This window comes from Camelina sativa, chromosome 8, assembly GCF_000633955.1.
Source record: "Camelina sativa cultivar DH55 chromosome 8, Cs, whole genome shotgun sequence".
Lineage (NCBI taxonomy): Eukaryota > Viridiplantae > Streptophyta > Magnoliopsida > Brassicales > Brassicaceae > Camelina > Camelina sativa.
In genome coordinates this window covers 2,978,398-2,998,628 of record NC_025692.1, presented here as the reverse complement: position 1 = coordinate 2,998,628, position 20,231 = coordinate 2,978,398, and the positions used below count along the sequence as shown (strand labels likewise).

Genomic DNA, 20,231 nt, shown 5'->3' with positions numbered 1-20,231 from the left:
CTCTCAATATATCACCATAAAATACATATATATGTGCTTATATCTTACCCGGTTTTGGTTCAGTTTTCATTCTGTTTATAAATTTTGTAAACGGAATAGTTTTGTTTTTGGTTAGTATTTGAGTTTTCTAGCATCTTAGAAATTTGGGTTGTTTTCATTTTCGGTTCGGTTTTGATCACTATCTGTTCGGGTAACTCTCTGGTTTGGTTTTCAAAATCGGTTAAAACCAGAGTGGGCACCTCTTGACTTTATTATAAATATACGTAGAATTGTTTTCTTCACAAGCTTATCTTAAGAGCCCAAAGACAAAGAGAAAGAGAGAGAGATAGTAACCAAGCATGAAGAGTTTGTTGATTTGTGTAGTGTTGTTAGAGCTTGTCTGGTTTGGCAATGGCCAATCTGGAGATGATCATCATCCTCTTGCTCCAGCTTTCTTTGTCTTTGGAGATTCCTTAGTTGATAGTGGAAACAACAATTACATTCCAACTCTCGCACGAGCTAATTATTTCCCTTATGGGATTGATTTTGGCTTCCCCACTGGTCGTTTCTGCAATGGCCGTACAGTTGTTGATTATGGAGGTAGTTGCTAAAGACTAACTAAAAGATCTTTTGATGAAGTTGGTTTCACATTTTTCAACTCATTTCTCACATTTTTCCTTCTAATGTAGCAACGTACCTCGGCTTGCCATTGGTGCCACCATACTTATCTCCTTTATCCATTGGGCAAAATTCCTTAAGAGGAGTTAACTATGCTTCTGCAGCAGCTGGGATTTTAGATGAAACAGGACAACATTATGTGAGGATCAAGAAACTAAAAACTCTTATAACAAAGAACTTTATATTTTTCTCTTTTACAGACTTACCTTTGTTTTTTCAGGGAGCAAGAACTACATTTAATGGACAGATATCGCAGTTTGAGATTACAATCGAGTTACATCTTCGGCGTTTCTTTCAAAACCCTGCAGATCTGAGAAAGTATCTTGCCAAATCGATAATTGGGATCAATATAGGAAGCAATGATTATATCAACAACTACCTTATGCCTGAGAGATACTCCACCAGCCAAACCTACAGTGGAGAAGACTATGCAGATCTCCTGATCAAGACTCTGTCATCTCAAATATCAGTTACTCAATGATCTTTTTTATAATTTACTCTCCCAAAATCTAATAATACATTATTCACAATAGTGATGCAGATCTCATACTCAGAAAATGTTAACTCTGATCTTTTACAAACATTTGGCAGAGACTATAGAACTTAGGTGCAAGAAAAATGGTGTTAGCTGGGTCAGGACCATTAGGTTGCATACCAAGTCAGCTATCTATGGTAAGTGGCAACAATAGCAGCGGGTGTGTGACAAAGATCAACAATATGGTTTCCATGTTCAACATCCGTCTGCAAGATCTAGCAAATACTCTCAACAAAACTCTTCCGGGATCTTTCTTTGTCTATCAAAACGTCTTTGATCTGTTTCATGATATGGTTGTGAATCCCTCTAGATATGGTAAATGACCTCAATCTCTATTTATTTCATAGGGGGGTTACTCTTAATTCTATATATCAGTACTGAGTTTTAGTTCTCCTTTCTGCAGGTCTTGTAGTATCAAACGAAGCGTGCTGCCGTAACGGGAGATATGGAGGAGCCTTAACATGCCTTCCGTTGCAGCAACCATGCTTGGATAGGCAACAATACGTCTTTTGGGATGCATTTCATCCAACAGAAACTGCCAACAAAATCATAGCTCACAATACCTTTAGCAAGTCTGCAAACTACTCCTACCCTATCAGTGTCTATGAATTGGCTAAACTGTAGAGAAATGTGTCTCAATGCTAGATTACCTCCTCATTTCAAGATTTCCTCGGTTTTCTAGTTTCTAGTTAGAAGCCATTAAGTATGGGATTTGTATGTAACAATTGCCCAAATCTTTAAGATCATCTCTATATTCCGATGTTACAAGTTAAACCTTTCTCTTACATAAGTGTTAGCTAACAACACATTCTTGAACTAGCAGTCATTATTTGCAAAAGGAAGCTTAAAATTACGATGTAGAAAAGGAAAATTCAGCATAGAAAACTAAAATAAAGCATATATATATTTCATGTGGACGAGACAGGGGTGTAGATAAAGTTTTCATATCCAGTGAATGCTAATTTACAGAAAGCTAGAAACAAGTTTATCTTACAGTATTTCTCCCCGACATTGTTAATCATTGGTGAAGCATATTATCATTGCTGACGAGGTCTTCATCAACACTGACGCACAAAAAGCTCTTCGATTTCTTATCTCTGACACGTTTTGCTATGCAGCCAAATTGTAAATTTTCAAGAATGATGTGAGACAGACGATTACTTTATGGTTCAGTGGACAGATGCATCAAATCTTGGCTCATAAAAGCACACTTGGCTGTTGCATGACTGAAGAGCACAACCGGAAATCCAAGACCAAATCTTCTTATCCACATTGTATAGAAGACCTTTTCCTTGATTCCAGGACGTAAAGCAGATCAAATTATCTTGTCCAAAACACTCAAACCTCTCAGCAGAAAGTCTCAGAAGTGCTCGGAAGTATTTTGGTGGCATTCTACTTATCTCTACCCAAGAAACCTTTGTGTGATCAAGCTCCCATATCCTCATGCTTTGGAGGGTACTGTAGAGGCCAATCCTTCCTACGAGAAACAATCTCTTCTGAGTTCCAGCAACTAAGTAACCATCCAATAAAGATCTTGGGAATTTTGCTGGAATGTGTTCCCATTGCCCTGTATCAAGCCGATACATCATTAAACCAAGAGGCGAAAGAGTTTCTAGATATAATCGGGAATCACAGTAAGCCATTTTCGAAGAGCATAAGTTCACTGCAGGCATTATTTGATGTAAGGACCATTTGTCAGTTTTGGAATCATAAACTTCGGTAGGAAGTGACTTATCACCGTAAATATCATTTGTGGCTATAACTTTGAATGATTTCTCTGACCGATCTACGACCATAACCAATTGCCTTTGTTGGTTATAGTGCATACTCGGTAGAGTCCTCCAAGTCTGCATCAGAGGATTGCATACTAAAGTTCTGAAAGTTAGACCATCAAGACCCGAAAAGCAGACGAGACCACCTGAAGAACCAACCAACCAAAAAGCCCATGGAGGCAAAAACGTGAATGGAACTTTGTACCAAGTCTTCAACGGCAAGCTAAAAACCGAACATTGTGGAATCTGCGGCGAGTTCTTCCAAAAAGTGAGAAGACAAGGCCCATGAGATGACACATTTGAGTGAAACTTGAGAAAACTATTATCCTGAAGAATCGAGTTCCATTTCTTACAAACGGACCGGATCCGAAATATCATAAATGGCGGAAGCCTAGCTAAAATCTCGTTGAGCAAATCCTCTGGAAGCATTGCCCATATACCATCCTCCATCTGCACATCAGCAACAACTTGTTTACCAAATGAAGCCACTGTTTCTTCCTCGAAACCACGAGGTTTAGTCTTCACCACTTTCTGCCTAGAAGGACTCGTGTTTCTCGACCCAACTCTACCTAAAGGGCTAGTGTTTCTCGATCCAGAACTCCTCAAAGGTGATGCTTGCTTCGATGAAGTACTCTCTTCATCTCCATTCTTCGTAGACGCAGAGCAAGCCAGCGACTTTACAGAATCCGATGACTTCTCCACACTACCCATCAACAATCCCCAAAATCCTAGACGCTCCATTCAAACTCAAACCCAAACCATTAGCTATATACAACCTCAAGAAGATGACTCAGATTCCCAAAAAAAAAGAGATCACTTGATCATCTGCATCATCAGATCCTCGAGCAAAGACCCAGGAGAAGAACAGAGAAGTGCCCACAAAGGAACTCAAAGACTGAGGCAGAAATCGATCGGAAGCTACGCAATCAGCTAGCCTGGAGTTGGAGCAAAGATTCTAACTTTGGAATCAGTAATTAAGTAATTTACCTCAAACCCATATTATGCAACAAGCTTCGTCCTTTTGGAATCCGATGACATAAATATGTAAATTTGCCAGCTGGGTTTTGTCTCGAGAGCAACGCGGAGAGAGAGACCTAATACAACATTTTTCTCTGTAGCTTCATTTCCGAGGAAGGAAACAAATCGGGCTTGCCACTTCTCAGACTAAAGTTAAGGGGCTGATTTGTAATATGTTAAAACTATAGAGGTGGAGAATATCAAATTCGGAGAGATAGCAATCAGGTGTGTGTTACTGTACGTGAATCCCAGCTAACATCCAACCACTGATGGACACGTATCAAAAAAATCATATTTTTAGTTTGAATTTCATTTTTTAATATAATAATTGAGTAATAAATCTAATTGATGATATTCATACAAAAACCAAATCTCTATTTCTTTATTTCTTGCTCTGTTTTCTCTCTGTTTATTCCTTGTTCTCAAACTCTTTGGTTAATTTATGAATCCAGCGTTCAAAAAAAAAATCCAATTGATGATATTTTGTTGACCAAAAAACAAAGAAAATTTCAATTGATGATATTCATACAAAAACCAAATCTCTACATGTTTATTATACTTTGGAATGTAATTGGGTTCCACTTTTTTATTTTGCCAACAACTAATTGGGTTTCCACTAAAAATTTGTATGAACTGGTCAAATTATATTAAACAAAAATGATGCCAAAATGTTAAAAAAAAAATAAAAAATAATTGAACTAATTGGGCTCCATTAATTCCTCAAGCCTTTTTGCTTTGTAAAAAGAATTTGGGCCGTATTAGAGGCTTTAAGCTGATTATTCTGGGTCGGGTACGATAATCCGATCCGGGTCGAGTTTAGGGTTGATTATTTTATATTTAATTTAATGTTTGACAATGTGAGGACAGAGGACCAAAAAAAAAACAGAGACAGAGAGGCCTTTTCTTTTAGAAAGCAAAGGGTTTTTAAGAGAGGGTTTAAGGCGGCTTGGTCGTGTAATCTTACTCACCATTTGTTTGTTTTTTTTTTTTTTTTTTTCTTCCGTCTATGAAACTCATCCCAATTTGCCTGTATACGTCTTTAGCTCATGCGATCGAATTTATTTTCAGTCTCGTGTTGGTTTTTTTGTGTTGTGGGTTTACTCATCTTTTAAGCACGATTGATGTCCAGTGCCCAAACCCCAGTGTTCTTGGCAAATCATACTAAGGTATTCGATCATTTGATTCCATTGCGTAAACCCTTGATTTCTTCTCCAAACCCAGTTTCCCAATCCTTCTCTATGTGGAGAAACATTGCTAGACAAGCAATTTTGAGGTCAGCTGCTAGATTTAACAAGGTCCGTTCCCAAACTCATCAGGAGTCTGTTCTCTCGAAAAATTTGAGCTTTCGGTGTTCGGTGTTTGGTTCCACCATCTCGGGATCACCATGTCACGAAATGGGTGTTCGTCGTTTATGTGGTGGGATCACGAGGCGAGAGGGGTTTTTCAAGAACGAGAGGTGTCTTAATGGGACTTTGGCTAGAGGGTACGCGAGTGTAGCTGAAGAGGTGTTATCAACAGATGTTGAGGAAGAGCCTGAGGTGGATGAGTTGTTGAAGGAAATGAAGAAGGAGAAGAAGAGAGAGAGTCATCGTTCGTGGCGGATGAAGAAGCAAGAACATCTTGGAATGGGTCGTACCAAGTTTCAGAATCTATGGAGAAGACAAGTTAAGATCGAGACTGAAGAATGGGAAAGAGCTGCTGCTGAGTATAGGGAGCTTTTGACGGATATGTGTGAGCAAAAGCTTGCGCCCAATCTGCCTTATGTGAAGTCGTTGTTTCTCGGTTGGTTCGAACCGTTAAGGGATGCAATTGCTAAAGAACAGGATTTGTATAGACTAGGGAAGAGCAAAGCAACTTATGCACATTACCTTGATCAGTTGCCTGCCGACATGATAGCTGTTATCACTATGCACAAGTTGATGGGGCATTTGATGACTGGTGGTGATAACGGTTGTGTTAAGGTTGTTCAAGCTGCGTGTACAGTAGGCGATGCCATTGAACAAGAGGTTGGGCATCTTGTTCTTTCTCTGGTTACTACTTTGTTTATTTCAGATCATCTGCCAGTAATCTTCTTGGTTTGCCAATAATAGGTTGTAGTGGGTAGTTTGATCTCCATAAGCTGTTTTCCCTCATAAGCGAACCTAAACTTTATAAGGTTAAACCATAATGTAACCCATGGCTGGAAATTGCAAGTGTGAGGCCTGAACTTAAAGCAAAAGTTTTTGCTTTAATATTGGCAACAGGTGTTCACTATTTGTTAATGGAACTCCTTCATTCAGCATGTAACATTTCTAATCAAGCATAAAACCCCCTTTTATGGAGGTCTGCTGTATTATTTATTTTTGCACTAGTCTATAGGGTTTCCTTACTTGTCTATGATTGATCTGTTTTTGGTGTTTTAGATGGCTTGTATTCTGATGGTGTTTCTCTTTCCGTGAATTATCAGATAAGAATATGCACATTCCTGGATAAGACCAGGAAGAAAAAAGGGGATGACAATGAGGAGAGTGGGGAAGTTGAAAATGGAACTGCAATGAAGGAACAAGATAAGTTAAGAAAGAAGGTCAATGAATTGATAAAGAAACAGAAGTTGTCAGCAGTTAGAAAGATCTTGCAGTCACATGACTATACAAAACCATGGATCGCTGATGTTAGGGCTAAGGTGTGTATATGCTTAGCTGAGAAATTGCTGGAGATGTAAAGAAAGTTTATGTTGGCTGAATAAGTTGCTAACATTTTGATATTTGCCACTTCATACTCCAGGTTGGAAGTCGTCTAATAGAGTTATTGGTAAGAACAGCTTATATACAGTCTCCAGCTAATCAACAGGATAATGATATCTCTGATGTTCGACCTGCATTTGTGCATACCTTCAAGACAGTAGCGAAAGAAAGCACGTGAGGAAATTCGGTCTATGATTTTAAGTTGGCTTATCTTCTTGTCCTGAATATCATAGGTTCATATTCCTGCCTTTCTTGTACAACAGGAAATCTGGGAGAAAATATGGTGTAATCGAGTGTGACCCTTTGGTCCGCAAAGGCTTGGAAAAAAGTGTAGGTGACCTATTCACATTTGGTTTATTATCAGAATAATTAACCCTAACTCAACAAAAGTAATAGTGAATTTCTTTCGGAATTCGGAATAATTTATGTTCATTTTGTTGAATGTTATATTCTAATGAGGGTTTGACTTGGGTAGCACCTGTAAATAAGACTGAATATATCTGGGATTTGAAGACTATGGTATAACTGAGACATATATATCTCTATATTGTAGGAAGTGTGAATCCCGTTTTTTTTTGTCGTGCAGGGGAGATATGCAGTGATGCCATACATGCCAATGCTGGTTCCCCCTCTCAAATGGTCAGGGTAAATGAGCTTTCTTTGTTCTGTACTTACACCAACTGCTGAAATAATTGCATTGCATGGTATTTTAAACATATATTCCAAAACGATTTTTTCAGTATGATAAGAGTTAATGTACATCATTTTGTGACCAATACTAGTTACTCGGACAAGATAGAACCTTAAAGCTGTTCTATCTAAGTTTGAGAAAAAGAATATTTAGACTTGTATGGCTTCGAAAACTGTGAACATACCTTCATCTTGGAAGACGTTAATTTTGGTGAAAGTTTTGTAAGTCATTTCACTTTCATCTGTGTTATTTCGCAGATACGACAAAGGTGCTTACTTGTTCTTAGCATCTTATATAATGAAAACTCATGGAGCTAAGCAACAACGAGAGGCACTTAAGAGCGCACCTAAAGGACAACTACAACCAGTCTTTGAGGTAAGAGATTACTGTTTCTTCACGTGCGTTATGTGGAAATCAGTTACAGTTTTAATTTCTGTAAATATCTTATGGACATCTGTTAGGCCCTGGATACGCTTGGAAGTACTAAATGGAGAGTAAATAAGCGAGTCTTAACGGTTGTAGATAGGATATGGAGCAGTGGCGGATGTGCTGCTGATCTGGTGGATCGCAGCGATGTGAGTTATTCCATGTGTTACTTTGATCTTATAATGATTACTGTTTCACATCTGTACAATAGTTTGTACAGACATGTTTTCATCACGAGGCCTCTTTAATTTTTTCATTTCAAACTGCAGGTTCCTTTACCAGAAAAGCCTGATACTGAAGATGAGGGCATTATTAAGAAATGGAGGTGGGAAGTCAAAGCTGCTAAAAAGGTGAACAGCGAGAGACATTCTCAGCGCTGTGACACAGAACTCAAGCTTTCGGTGAGCTTTTTCTCCCCTTGTTATCAAAGTAGTGCCAGTTTGAGAGTTCTGGTTGTAAGTGTTTAAATATGATGCAGGTAGCACGGAAAATGAAAGATGAGGAAGGTTTTTACTATCCCCACAATATTGACTTCCGAGGACGTGCATATCCCATGCCCCCGCACTTAAATCATCTCGGCTCTGATTTGTGTCGGGGTGTTTTGGAGTTTTCGGAGGGAAGGCCTCTTGGAATTTCAGGCTTACGCTGGCTGAAGATACACTTAGCAAACTTGTATGCTGGTGGTGTAGATAAGTTATCACTTGATGGACGGCTAGCTTTCACCGAAAATCACTTAGATGACATATTTGATTCGGCAGACAGACCACTTGAAGGAAGCAGATGGTGGCTGCAGGCTGAAGACCCATTTCAGTGCTTGGCTGTGTGTATAAATCTGACTGAAGCTCTGAGAAGCCCATCCCCGGAGACAGTTCTGTCACATATTCCTATACATCAGGTACTTTCCGGCAGAATTTGCCACTTTGACATCTCCACTTAATTTGTAAGGCTTGAATATTTAATGACTTTACGCTGTAGTAACTCATTCAATCTGTGAATGCCTTCAAATGAACTTCCTTCCTTCACTTTGGTTCNCTCCCCTTGTTATCAAAGTAGTGCCAGTTTGAGAGTTCTGGTTGTAAGTGTTTAAATATGATGCAGGTAGCACGGAAAATGAAAGATGAGGAAGGTTTTTACTATCCCCACAATATTGACTTCCGAGGACGTGCATATCCCATGCCCCCGCACTTAAATCATCTCGGCTCTGATTTGTGTCGGGGTGTTTTGGAGTTTTCGGAGGGAAGGCCTCTTGGAATTTCAGGCTTACGCTGGCTGAAGATACACTTAGCAAACTTGTATGCTGGTGGTGTAGATAAGTTATCACTTGATGGACGGCTAGCTTTCACCGAAAATCACTTGGATGACATATTTGATTCGGCAGACAGACCACTTGAAGGAAGCAGATGGTGGCTGCAGGCTGAAGACCCATTTCAGTGCTTGGCTGTGTGTATAAATCTGACTGAAGCTCTGAGAAGCCCATCCCCGGAGACAGTTCTGTCACATATTCCTATACATCAGGTACTTTCCGGCAGAATTTGCCACTTTGACATCTCCACTTAATTTGTAAGGCTTGAATATTTAATGACTTTACGCTGTAGTAACTCATTCAATCTGTGAATGCCTTCAAATGAACTTCCTTCCTTCACTTTGGTTCTGGCCAGGATGGTTCCTGCAATGGTCTACAGCATTATGCCGCTCTCGGGAGAGACACAGTAATTCTCTTGTTTTTAACTTTCAATGGTTTTTTTCCTCTTCTAGCTGCTTGTCATCTTTCTTTTCTGATTATGGTTTTACATCATGATTATCAGTTAGGAGCAGAAGCTGTTAATCTAGTGGCAGGTGAGAAGCCGGCAGATGTTTATTCCGGAATAGCTACCAGGTAAGCACTGCATCTACTATTTACAGGTAACTTAACTTTAATCGAGAAAATATATGTGCATTCAAAAGTCAAAACTTCATTTGCATATGCGCTGCAGGGTTCTTGATATTATGCGCCGAGATGCAGACAGAGATCCTGAAGCTTTTCCAGATGCATTGCGTGCAAAAAAATTACTCAACCAGGTCCATCTGAAATTCTTTTCATTCTTTCTCCAATTTCCTAATCTTGTGTATCTCGGTTCCTTGCTTGCATAGTGGAGTAGAAATCTCATACATTACACATTGTTAACTCACACAAAATGATTTAATGAACTGTTCTAATGTATATTTAGTATTGGTGTGCGAGCAAGTTGCCTGATATTTGTTTTTTTTGGGTACATTGTTTACTCAGTCGCATTTAACTGGTCTGTTGTTACCACTTGACTCTTGTTCAAAATGTGTAGGTGGATCGTAAACTTGTAAAGCAGACGGTTATGACATCAGTCTATGGTGTCACCTATATTGGCGCTCGGGATCAAATAAAGAGAAGGTTGAAGGAACGCAGTGATTTTGGTGATGAAAAAGAAATTTTTGGGGCGGCTTGCTATGCGGCAAAGGTATATGAGCAACAGATAAAAGCACTGACACTAGAAAAGCTTAATTTGGCAATTTCATTCATCTGATCTTCAAAGAACGTGTGCTTAACAAAATGATATCACTACTTTCTAGTTCACATGGACTTTGGGAACTTATCAAAAGAAAAAATGCTATTAGAAATAATCGTTTTGTTTTGTCGTGTTTCGGGCAGGTAACTTTAGCTGCTATAGATGAGATGTTTGAAGCTGCACGCGCCATCATGCGTTGGTTTGGTGAATGTGCGAAGGTGTGTGGACATTTCTTTTCAGTGTCGATTTAATTTGCTTCTGGAGTTCTAATGATTCTTGATGGAAAAAATTATTTCTATGAGCAGATTATTGCTACAGAAAATGAAACAGTTCGATGGACAACACCATTGGGTCTTCCTGTTGTACAACCTTACCACCAAATGGGAACAAAACTCGTAAGTCGTCCTATAATTTATTAGAGTGGATAACACTCCGCTAACACCATTACTCTCGTCTGTTGCATTTAGATGTGTGACTATCTTCACTTTCCTTAAAATGAATGCAGGTAAAGACATCCCTCCAGACCCTATCACTTCAGCGTGAGACTGATAAGGTCTGCTTCAGCTTTACCTTGGTTTTGCTTATAAACAAAAGATAGGAAATGAAACAGAGGCCTATAAAAGAGGTTTGTTGGTTTTGTAGGTTATTGTCAGGCGACAAAGGACAGCTTTTCCTCCAAATTTTATTCACTCCCTTGACGGGTCTCATATGATGATGACTGCAGTTGCCTGCAAAAGAGCAGGCGTATGTTTTGCAGGTTTTGTCCTTCTTTCACAACTTAAATCTTTCTCTAAAACCTTGGTCTAGTGTCAGTTAACTCATCGCTTGTAAAAAAAAATATTCTAACAGGAGTTCATGACTCGTTTTGGACACATGCGTGCGACGTGGATAAATTAAACAGAATACTAAGGGAAAAGTTTGTTGAGCTGTATTCGCAACCGATACTAGAGAATGTAAGCTTCATCTGTGTCTCTATGTTCAATTAATTATGTATGCAGAAGACTGATCATGAACTAGAGTTGTCTTTTTTTTTTTCATTTTAACAGTTGCTGGAGAGCTTTGAGCAATCGTTTCCTCATTTAGAGTTTCCTCCTCTGCCGGAACGAGGAGATTTGGATTTAAAAGTGGTGTTAGATTCACCTTATTTCTTCAACTGATAAAGAAATCGATGGCTTCCACAAGATTTTCAGACATCTTCCAAGCTCTCAAGAAACAAGAATGAGAGATAGTTTCAGAACATAGTATCACTCACACCCCAAGGCTTGAGCCTTAGGTGGTAGAAGGACGAGAAGAAAGAACAAGGCTTTTTGCAAGGACCAGAGCAAAAGGAAAGCTTCTGCGATATAGTTTACAAGTTGCAGACAGAGAGAAAGAGTCAAAACAAAGTTTTTTTGACTTTTAACTTTTTTTCCACTGTGCTCCTGATGCTTGAGAGAGCTTGATGAAATCTCCTGAGATAGAGTAGTAAACCGATCTCCTGAACCGGAATTGGTTAAGATCTATTTGATGTTGTGTTGTAAACCAGTCGGTATTCTTATGGTACATTGTAGAATAACAAGAACTGTACCAAAAGCTTGTACTGGTATACACTACATTATACGAGATTGGATTACCTGAGAAACTGAGTTGGAAATCATTTTTTCATAGAATAATATGTACAGATTCATATATAATCATGCGTGTGTTTGTTCCTTAATTCATAAATCTATCTTATAAATTCCAAAATTAAGCATAAAATAGATCCATCTCAAACCGGAATTTGTTAATCTAAATTTATGAAATTTGAGTTTATGAAACCGGAAGCTTGTACGATTGTTTTACAATTTGCAGACATATAATTAAATTTTTTACTGATTAGATAAATAATTAGTTTAATGCTTCTCTTAATTACTTTCCAGACGTTGACAAAAAAAAGAAGCTTTCCAGGCAAAAAGATCCCGATAATGATAATATTTAATATGAATTTATGTAATTTTTGTTTGGTGTAAATATATTTATTTAGCTAAATGTTGTTCGAAGAGAAAATGAATTTTATTAAACATCATCTTAAACAGTAAAACAGTTTCAGAAAAAGAAAAAAAAAACAAATAAGAAACGAGGAGGAAGCTCGTCGTCGATCAAAGAAATTTCTAAGCGAATCTTTTGGCCGGATCGACGAACTAAACCCTATAATGGTTTCGTGATTCGTGGTGTGCTCTTCTTCTTTTGGTATTTTCTCATTTTGATTTCTGAGGTAATTTCACGAGATTCAGTCTCGTATTCTGTTCGATTCGGCTCTATAGAATTTGTTGAAATTTTTCTTAGGGGACAGTTTCGCATTTGGGGATCTATTCTCGTTGAACGTGATGAAGTCCGGGAGTGCGGCGAAATTGATTGTAGAGGCGCTTCTTCAGCGTTTCCTTCCACTCGCAAGACGACGAATCGAGACAGCTCAGGCTCAGGTTCGTCTCCTTTTTCAATAATAAGCTTTTTTTTTCCTTCTCACATTCGAATCCATATGTTGCCAGGTCGTCGTTTATTTTTTTCAGTGCGTTAAGGAGTTTGTATCTGCATATTAGGTAGTTTCATTCTCTATAGTTGAGACTTAGTTTTGAGTAGGGGTTTAATGGAAGTTGTTGCATTGAATTGGGTGTAAATAGCATGTTGCTGTTCTGACTGCAACTTACAGACCAGTATACTTGTTATTTTGTACAAGTTACACTAGTCTTTTGTAGTGATATGGTTCTTGGTGTGATCTTTGCAGGATGGACAGTACCTGCGTCCATCAGATCCTGCTTATGAGCAGGTGCTGGATTCCCTGGCTATGATTGCGCGTCATACACCTGTTCCTCTTTTAGAAGCTCTACTTAGATGGAGGGAAAGGTCGGTTAATTTTTTTGCTCTCCCTTTTAACAATCTGATGGTATCTGACTCTTGTCGATATGAATTACGTCTGGAAGATCTGTCTCCCATGGGATTTTGTTTCTGCACCTTGCATTATTTTAGCTTTGAGTCATTGATCTTCTATCTTCCAGTGTTGCTTTTGGAATCTTTTGGTGCATTATCATAATTCTTATGTGGACATCACTTTTTCTTTATATAGGTGAACTTATTGGCTAGATGTTATCTACAATTGGGAGAAGCCAATTCTCTACATCATTACTGATATTGTGTTTGTTTGTTGTGGGTTTATATGTACCTTGCAGTGAATCACCTAAAGGTGCAAATGATGCATCAACTTTCCAGAGGAAGGTGTTGTCTTTTGACTCTTCAGAGGAACAAGTCCTTGGGTTTTTAGTAACTATGTATACTATATCTAACGAACCAGACTGTTATACTCTTACTTCTTTGTTAATTAGTGGTCTTACCTTTTAAGAAAACTAATATTAATGGCTTATTAATCAATTTTCGAAATTGGTTTTCATTTTTCTAATATATGTTTTCACATTACTGGAGTCAGTTGGCTGTTGAGTGCATCTTCTGCTCAGCTTGTATTCGCTTTGTGGAGTGTTGCCCGCAGGAAGGGCTCACCGGTTTGTTAGTCTCTCTACTTAGTTTCCTTCCAACAAATTGTGTTTACTGCCTTGCTATAATAAGAACGTTTTTCGTAAATGGCAGAGAAGCTCTGGTCTGGACTTGAGAACTTTGTTTTTGATTGGCTAATCAACGCTGACAGGTAGTGATCTTTGAATCTGGGGAGGTTAAATTTTATATGATTCACTAAACAGTATGCTTTTATTGGCATGTCTTTTTCTGAGTTGTAAAGAACTAAGTTGCTTAAGTTCTGGGTGCTCTTCCATTACAGGGTTGTTAGCCAAGTGGAATACCCATCGCTGGTCGATTTAAGGGGTCTCCTTCTTGACTTGGTTGCTCAACTTCTAGGTGCATTATCCCGTATTAGGTAATTCCTCTTTAATGGTTAGTTGTTATCAATCCCCAAAACATACTAAAGTATAAATGAAAAAAAATGTGGACTTACATTAACAAGTTTAGTTGGCAGAAAAGAACTTGTAAAAGTGATGATCTAATTTGAGCTGCAACCACTCTAATCCATTTACTATATAATTTTTCAACAGATTTAGCTCTGTCACGGAGCGGTTTTTCATGGAACTCAATACTCGCCGGATTGATACAAGTGTTGCAAGAAGTGAAACTCTCAGCATCATTAATGGGATGCGATACTTGAAGCTTGGGGTATGTCTCGGTTATCTTAGAAAATACAGGTTTCAGAAAGTGATCATGACATTATGTTTTATTACCAGGTTAAGAGTGAGGGTGGGCTGAATGCGTCTGCCTCTTTTGTAGCAAAAGCAAACCCTCTTATCCGTGATATACATAAACGTAAAAGTGAGCTTTATCATGCACTTTGCAATATGCTTTCTAACATTTTGGCACCACTTTCCGATGGTGGCAAAAGCCAGTGGCCTCCTTCAGTTGCAGAGCCTGCACTGACACTCTGGTATGAGGCTGTTGGACGCATTAGAGTGCAGCTAATCCAGTGGATGGATAAACAGAGTAAACATCTTGGTGTACGTCAATCTGATTTAATATCACTTTTGCATGTCTTCCTTGTAATTTCAGTCCTTNCAGAAAGTGATCATGACATTATGTTTTATTACCAGGTTAAGAGTGAGGGTGGGCTGAATGCGTCTGCCTCTTTTGTAGCAAAAGCAAACCCTCTTATCCGTGATATACATAAACGTAAAAGTGAGCTTTATCATGCACTTTGCAATATGCTTTCTAACATTTTGGCACCACTTTCCGATGGTGGCAAAAGCCAGTGGCCTCCTTCAGTTGCAGAGCCTGCACTGACACTCTGGTATGAGGCTGTTGGACGCATTAGAGTGCAGCTAATCCAGTGGATGGATAAACAGAGTAAACATCTTGGTGTACGTCAATCTGATTTAATATTACTTTTGCATGTCTTCCTTATAATTTCAGTCCTTAACATGTATAACTGGGTGAATAGGTTGGCTATCCACTTGTGAGTCTTCTTCTCTGTCTTGGTGACCCGCTTATATTTCATCATAATTTAAGCTCTCACATGGAACAACTGTATAAGCTTCTGAGAGTAAGTTTGTGTATATTCAGAATTTTTTGATTAAGTAAGAATGCATATAAGCAATCGTCACGTTCCACACCCTGATGTGCTGTTGCAACTACAGCTGCTTCTTTTTTTTAAGTATGTTAAGCACCTGTGATTAGATTTTTTTTCAAGCATATTCTCGGTAATTAATATATATATATTGGTTTCACTCATATGGAGCATTCTGCGTCTTATATGCAGGATAAGAACCATCGCTACATGGCTCTTGATTGTCTTCACCGGGTGTTGAGGTTCTATTTGAGTGTCTATGCTTCCTCCCAGCCACCAAATCGTATATGGGATTACTTGGATAGTGTGACATCACAATTGCTAACAGTTCTGAGAAAAGGAATGCTCACTCAGGATGTCCAACAAGATAAACTCGTTGAGTTCTGTGTGACCATAGCTGAGCATAACCTTGACTTCGCTATGAATCACATGTTACTAGAACTGTTGAAGCAAGATAGTCCAAGCGAAGCAAAAATTATTGGTCTTCGTGCTTTACTTGCCCTTGTTATGTCACCTTCAAGCCAGTATGTTGGGTTGGAGATATTTAAGGGTAACCTGTTAACCTGAATTAGGTCATTAGTAGGTCTCAGTAAGCTTTACTTTCACTCACTTAACTATTCTTAGTGTTCACTTAACAGGTCATGGAATTGGCCATTACATACCAAAGGTGAAAGCAGCAATTGAGTCAATTTTAAGATCCTGCCATAGGACCTATAGTCAAGCTCTTCTAACATCATCGAGAACTACAATAGGTAAATTTAGTTTTACACAAAAAACTTAGTCTGATTTTACATTTTTTTGTGAGGAGGTTAAACAATCTCTATATGTTTTGTGTATTTTAGTGTGCTGTTTCTGTTTTTCTACCTAGGATCCCTGCCTAATACTTTCTCCTGGAAACATTCTTAGCTAACCTTGATGTTTTATGCAGATGCTGTGAATAAAGAAAAGTCTCAAGGCTCTCTTTTCCAGTCAGTGCTGAAGTGCATACCTTATCTGATTGAGGAAGTTGGCCGGAGTGATAAGATCACGGAAATAATACCTCAGCATGGTATAAGTATTGATCCTGGAGTTCGAGTGGAAGCAGTGCAAGTTCTGAACCGGATTGTTAGATACCTTCCTCATCGCCGTTTTGCAGTCATGAGAGGGATGGCAAACTTCATCCTAAAACTTCCTGATGAGTTCCCACTCCTCATTCAAGCATCACTAGGACGCCTATTGGAACTCATGCGTTTCTGGAGGGCTTGTTTAGTAGATGACAGACAAGATACTGATGCTGAAGAAGAAAAGAAAACAGCAAAGGGAAATGATAGATTCAAGAAATTATCTTTCCATCAAGCAGCAGATGCAATTGAGTTTCGCGCTGCTGATATTGATGCTGTTGGGCTAATTTTTCTTAGTTCAGTCGACAGCCAGATTCGGCACACTGCCCTAGAATTGTTGCGATGTGTACGTGCATTGAGAAATGATATTCGGGATCTCATGATTCAAGAGCACCCAGACCATATTATGAAATTTGAAGCTGAACCCATATACATGATCGATGTCTTGGAAGAACATGGGGTAAGTACCTTCTGTGGACATTTCACTGTTTCAGAGGCTCTTACATTTTTAGCGTTTTGGTTGGTTATGGTTTAGAACCATCTGCTTAATAGAAATTTTAAGATTTGTATCCTCTTTTTCTTTCACATGATAGGATGATATTGTTCAAAGTTGCTATTGGGATTCTGCCCGTCCTTTTGATTTAAGACGAGATTCCGATGCCATTCCCTCTGATGTGACTCTTCAATCCATAATCTTTGAGAGCCTTGATAAAAACAAATGGGGTCGATGTCTCAGCGAGCTTGTTAAATATGCTGCTGAGCTCTGCCCACGCTCTGTTCAAGAAGCCAAGTAAGTGTATTTCTTAGCTGTATTATCTTCCATGTGTTTGCTCCAAGTATATTTTCCTAACTACATTATCCTTGTATGTTTTCTTGAGTCTTCTCTGACCGTCAACACTGTCCTACCAGTCTATAAGGATTAGAAAAGTAGGCTTTATGGATCAACAAGCCATTTAACGTGCAGATAGAATTTCACTTTACTCTGGGAATTTTAAAATCTAATTATATAGCATTAGTGCTTTTCGCACAGAAAAAGTTTGTTATATTATTTTGCCATACCTCTTTTGTTATTCTTAATGACATAAAGGAAACTGAAGTGCCCTTTTCATTTCCAGGTCTGAAATTATGCATCGCCTTGCCCATATTACACCTGTTGAGTTAGGTGGAAAGGCAAGCCAGTCACAAGATACAGATAACAAACTGGATCAGTGGCTTCTGTATGCTATGTTTGTGTGTTCGTGTCCACCTGATGGCAAAGATGCGGGTAGCATTGCATCAACAAGAGACATGTACCACCTTATTTTCCCTTATCTTAGATTTGGGTCAGAAACCCACAACGTAAGTTTTTTTTTTGTGTGTCTTCATTGTAGTTTCGTCAGCATTTTAAACATAATATTCTTGTTAGGCTAATGTGGTTTTGGTTGAGTCTTTTCTCCTAGATAATTTAAACAATATTTACTTTGTACTTCCTCGCATGTAGCATGCTGCAACTATGGCTCTCGGGCGCTCGCATTTGGAAGCATGTGAAATTATGTTTAGCGAGCTTGCATCTTTCATGGACGAGATTTCATCCGAGACAGAGACGAAGCCAAAGTGGAAGGTATATACTTGAGCTAATTGTAAAATCATGTAGAGTACTTTCTTTCAGAATTATACCTGGAAGTCCTGCACCATTCACTATGCAACTGCCGGACTGCCTAGATTTACGGTGGTACTATATATCACTTTAGAAAGATAAAAAAAACTTCCTTTTCTATTCACAAAAAAGTAGCTAAGCAAAAGAATATAAAAACGTGAGAACAAGCAAGGAAATCTCATGAATTAAAAGTACTAGAAATTACTGCCATTATTTGTACCCTCTATCTGGCTTTATTGAGCTTCATTTTGAATCGTTAGAGTTGAGGGAACGGAAGTATCCAGTATTTCCACACGTAAGGGCTGCTACGGAAGTTAAATTACTAACCAGATTGTGCCGATTTCTCCTTGGACCAGAAATTAATGACCGTTTGGATTTTTACCATTTTGTTATATTGATTTTCAGCTGGATGATTAATATTTAGACTTGACACTAAAAGGATGTGTTTCTATGATATGAATGCAGATCCAAAAAGGAGGTCGAAGAGAGGACCTCCGTGTTCATGTTTCAAATATATATCGAACAGTGTCTGAGAATGTCTGGCCTGGAATGCTTGCTCGTAAACCAGTTTTTCGCCTCCATTATCTGCGGTTCATTGAAGATTCGACAAGACAGATATCATTGGCACCTCATGAAAGCTTTCAGGACATGCAGCCTCTGCGCTATGCACTTGCGTCTGTTTTACGATTCCTTGCCCCTGAATTTGTTGAATCAAAATCAGAGAAATTTGATGTTAGAAGTAGGAAACGTCTATTCGATCTGCTTCTTTCCTGGTCTGATGATACAGGAAGTACATGGGGACAGGATGGTGTTAGTGATTATCGCCGTGAAGTAGAGCGCTATAAGACCTCGCAGCATAACCGGTCAAAAGATTCTGTAGACAAGATTTCTTTTGACAAGGAACTGAATGAGCAAATTGAAGCCATCCAGTGGGCCTCATTGAATGCAATGGCTTCCCTTCTATATGGACCGTGTTTTGATGACAATGCGAGAAAAATGAGTGGCCGTGTGATATCTTGGATAAATAGTTTGTTCATTGAGCCTGCTCCCAGGGTCCCTTTTGGTTACTCGCCTGCTGATCCAAGAACTCCATCTTACTCCAAATACACGGGAGACGGTGGACGAGGGACAACAGGCCGTGATAGGCATAGAGGTGGTCATCAACGTGTTGCGTTGGCAAAATTGGCTCTGAAGAATCTTCTACTTACAAACTTGGATCTCTTCCCTGCCTGCATTGATCAGGTAAAATTCTCTCTGACTGAACGCATGAAAGTTTTGTTTAATTATACTGCATCGTAGTAATTACTAGATCAAATGTTAGATATATCTTGACCAATGATGACAGCTTATCCATGCAATGATGGTTTCCATATCAGATAGATTTATTTTTTTATCTCCGACTTAAGGTCTGAATCTCTTGATAAGCTTTTTTCAGTTCTATGCTGTGCTCATCCGTGTGATGTCGTCCGTAAATAGACTCTTCTAAACTGTATGACCTAATTCATCTGTGCTTTTTCCCAGTGTTACTACTCTGATGCGGCTATAGCTGATGGGTACTTCAGTGTGTTGGCTGAGGTTTACATGCGACAAGAAATACCTAAATGTGAAATCCAGAGGCTCTTGAGTCTAATTCTCTACAAGGTAGTGGATCCATCTAGACAAATTCGCGATGATGCTCTTCAAATGCTTGAGACACTTTCTATGCGTGAGTGGGCTGAGGATGGTATAGAAGGTTCAGGAGGCTATAGAGCAGCAGTTGTAGGTAATCTTCCGGATTCATATCAACAGTTCCAGTACAAGCTCTCCTGCAAACTCGCCAAGGATCATCCCGAGTTAAGCCAGCTGCTTTGTGAAGAAATTATGCAGCGTCAGCTTGATGCTGTTGATATAATTGCTCAGCACCAGGTCTTGACCTGTATGGCTCCATGGATTGAGAACCTTAATTTCTGGAAACTCAAGGATTCGGGTTGGAGTGAAAGATTACTAAAAAGTCTTTACTATGTCACATGGCGACATGGGGATCAATTCCCTGATGAAATTGAAAAACTTTGGAGTACCATTGCTAGTAAGCCCAGAAACAT

General features: G+C 38.9%; 4 protein-coding genes across 6 annotated transcripts in view; 3 read left to right on the top strand and 1 right to left on the bottom strand.

The window, feature by feature from the left end:
• On the top strand, positions 246-1,974 carry LOC104705853 (GDSL esterase/lipase 7-like). The gene is made up of 5 exons (XM_019228648.1): positions 246-579; positions 669-796; positions 878-1,073; positions 1,249-1,329; positions 1,581-1,974. The coding sequence occupies exons 1-5, from the start codon at positions 339-341 to the stop codon at positions 1,814-1,816; spliced, it is 882 nt and encodes a 293-aa protein (XP_019084193.1). The 5' UTR covers positions 246-338; the 3' UTR covers positions 1,817-1,974.
• On the bottom strand, positions 2,075-4,125 carry LOC104705852 (F-box/kelch-repeat protein At5g15710-like). The gene has a single exon (XM_010421941.2). The coding sequence runs from the start codon at positions 3,703-3,705 to the stop codon at positions 2,362-2,364; it is 1,344 nt and encodes a 447-aa protein (XP_010420243.1). The 5' UTR covers positions 3,706-4,125; the 3' UTR covers positions 2,075-2,361.
• Positions 4,863-11,952, top strand: LOC104705851 (DNA-directed RNA polymerase 2, chloroplastic/mitochondrial). The gene is made up of 19 exons (XM_010421940.2): positions 4,863-5,987; positions 6,428-6,643; positions 6,745-6,878; positions 6,968-7,034; positions 7,291-7,349; positions 7,653-7,770; positions 7,857-7,970; positions 8,091-8,222; positions 8,300-8,716; positions 9,480-9,530; positions 9,627-9,697; positions 9,795-9,879; positions 10,140-10,292; positions 10,484-10,558; positions 10,646-10,735; positions 10,846-10,893; positions 10,983-11,097; positions 11,190-11,293; positions 11,387-11,952. Exons 1-19 carry the CDS (start codon positions 5,103-5,105, stop codon positions 11,495-11,497), a joined length of 3,045 nt encoding a protein of 1,014 aa, XP_010420242.1. The 5' UTR covers positions 4,863-5,102; the 3' UTR covers positions 11,498-11,952.
• The window catches only part of LOC104705850 (protein furry homolog), an 11,908-nt gene continuing 4,068 nt past the window's right edge, over positions 12,392-20,231 (top strand). The window contains exons 1-18 of one of the 3 annotated variants that reach the window (XM_010421939.1): positions 12,392-12,548; positions 12,645-12,781; positions 13,084-13,202; positions 13,526-13,571; positions 13,780-13,852; positions 13,938-13,995; positions 14,125-14,220; positions 14,396-14,513; positions 14,582-14,848; positions 15,289-15,390; positions 15,607-15,964; positions 16,053-16,166; positions 16,343-16,974; positions 17,108-17,304; positions 17,630-17,852; positions 17,995-18,114; positions 18,616-19,392; positions 19,672-19,912. In XM_010421939.1, coding sequence (XP_010420241.1) covers positions 12,686-12,781; positions 13,084-13,202; positions 13,526-13,571; positions 13,780-13,852; positions 13,938-13,995; positions 14,125-14,220; positions 14,396-14,513; positions 14,582-14,848; positions 15,289-15,390; positions 15,607-15,964; positions 16,053-16,166; positions 16,343-16,974; positions 17,108-17,304; positions 17,630-17,852; positions 17,995-18,114; positions 18,616-19,392; positions 19,672-19,912 — 3,637 coding nt within the window. In that variant the 5' untranslated portion in view covers positions 12,392-12,548; positions 12,645-12,685. The remainder of the gene's footprint in view (positions 12,549-12,644; positions 12,782-13,083; positions 13,203-13,525; positions 13,572-13,779; positions 13,853-13,937; positions 13,996-14,124; positions 14,221-14,395; positions 14,514-14,581; positions 14,849-15,288; positions 15,391-15,606; positions 15,965-16,052; positions 16,167-16,342; positions 16,975-17,107; positions 17,305-17,629; positions 17,853-17,994; positions 18,115-18,615; positions 19,393-19,671; positions 19,913-20,231) is intronic. The other 2 variants (XM_010421936.1, XM_010421937.1) reach the window with 2 other exon arrangements.

Bases quoted from the DNA above. Each gene is read 5' to 3' on its own strand.
- LOC104705853 (XM_019228648.1), top strand. From the start codon at position 339: ATGAAGAGTTTGTTGATTTGTGTAGTGTTGTTAGAGCTTGTCTGGTTT. The intron at 580-668 runs GTAGTTGCTAAA...CTTCTAATGTAG, and splicing joins TACAGTTGTTGATTATGGAG to CAACGTACCTCGGCTTGCCA. The intron at 1,074-1,248 runs GTGGAGAAGACT...AACATTTGGCAG, and splicing joins CTCCACCAGCCAAACCTACA to AGACTATAGAACTTAGGTGC.
- LOC104705852 (XM_010421941.2), bottom strand. From the start codon at position 3,705: ATGGAGCGTCTAGGATTTTGGGGATTGTTGATGGGTAGTGTGGAGAAG.
- LOC104705851 (XM_010421940.2), top strand. From the start codon at position 5,103: ATGTCCAGTGCCCAAACCCCAGTGTTCTTGGCAAATCATACTAAGGTA. The intron at 6,644-6,744 runs GTGTGTATATGC...TTCATACTCCAG, and splicing joins TCGCTGATGTTAGGGCTAAG to GTTGGAAGTCGTCTAATAGA. The intron at 10,293-10,483 runs GTATATGAGCAA...TGTTTCGGGCAG, and splicing joins CGGCTTGCTATGCGGCAAAG to GTAACTTTAGCTGCTATAGA.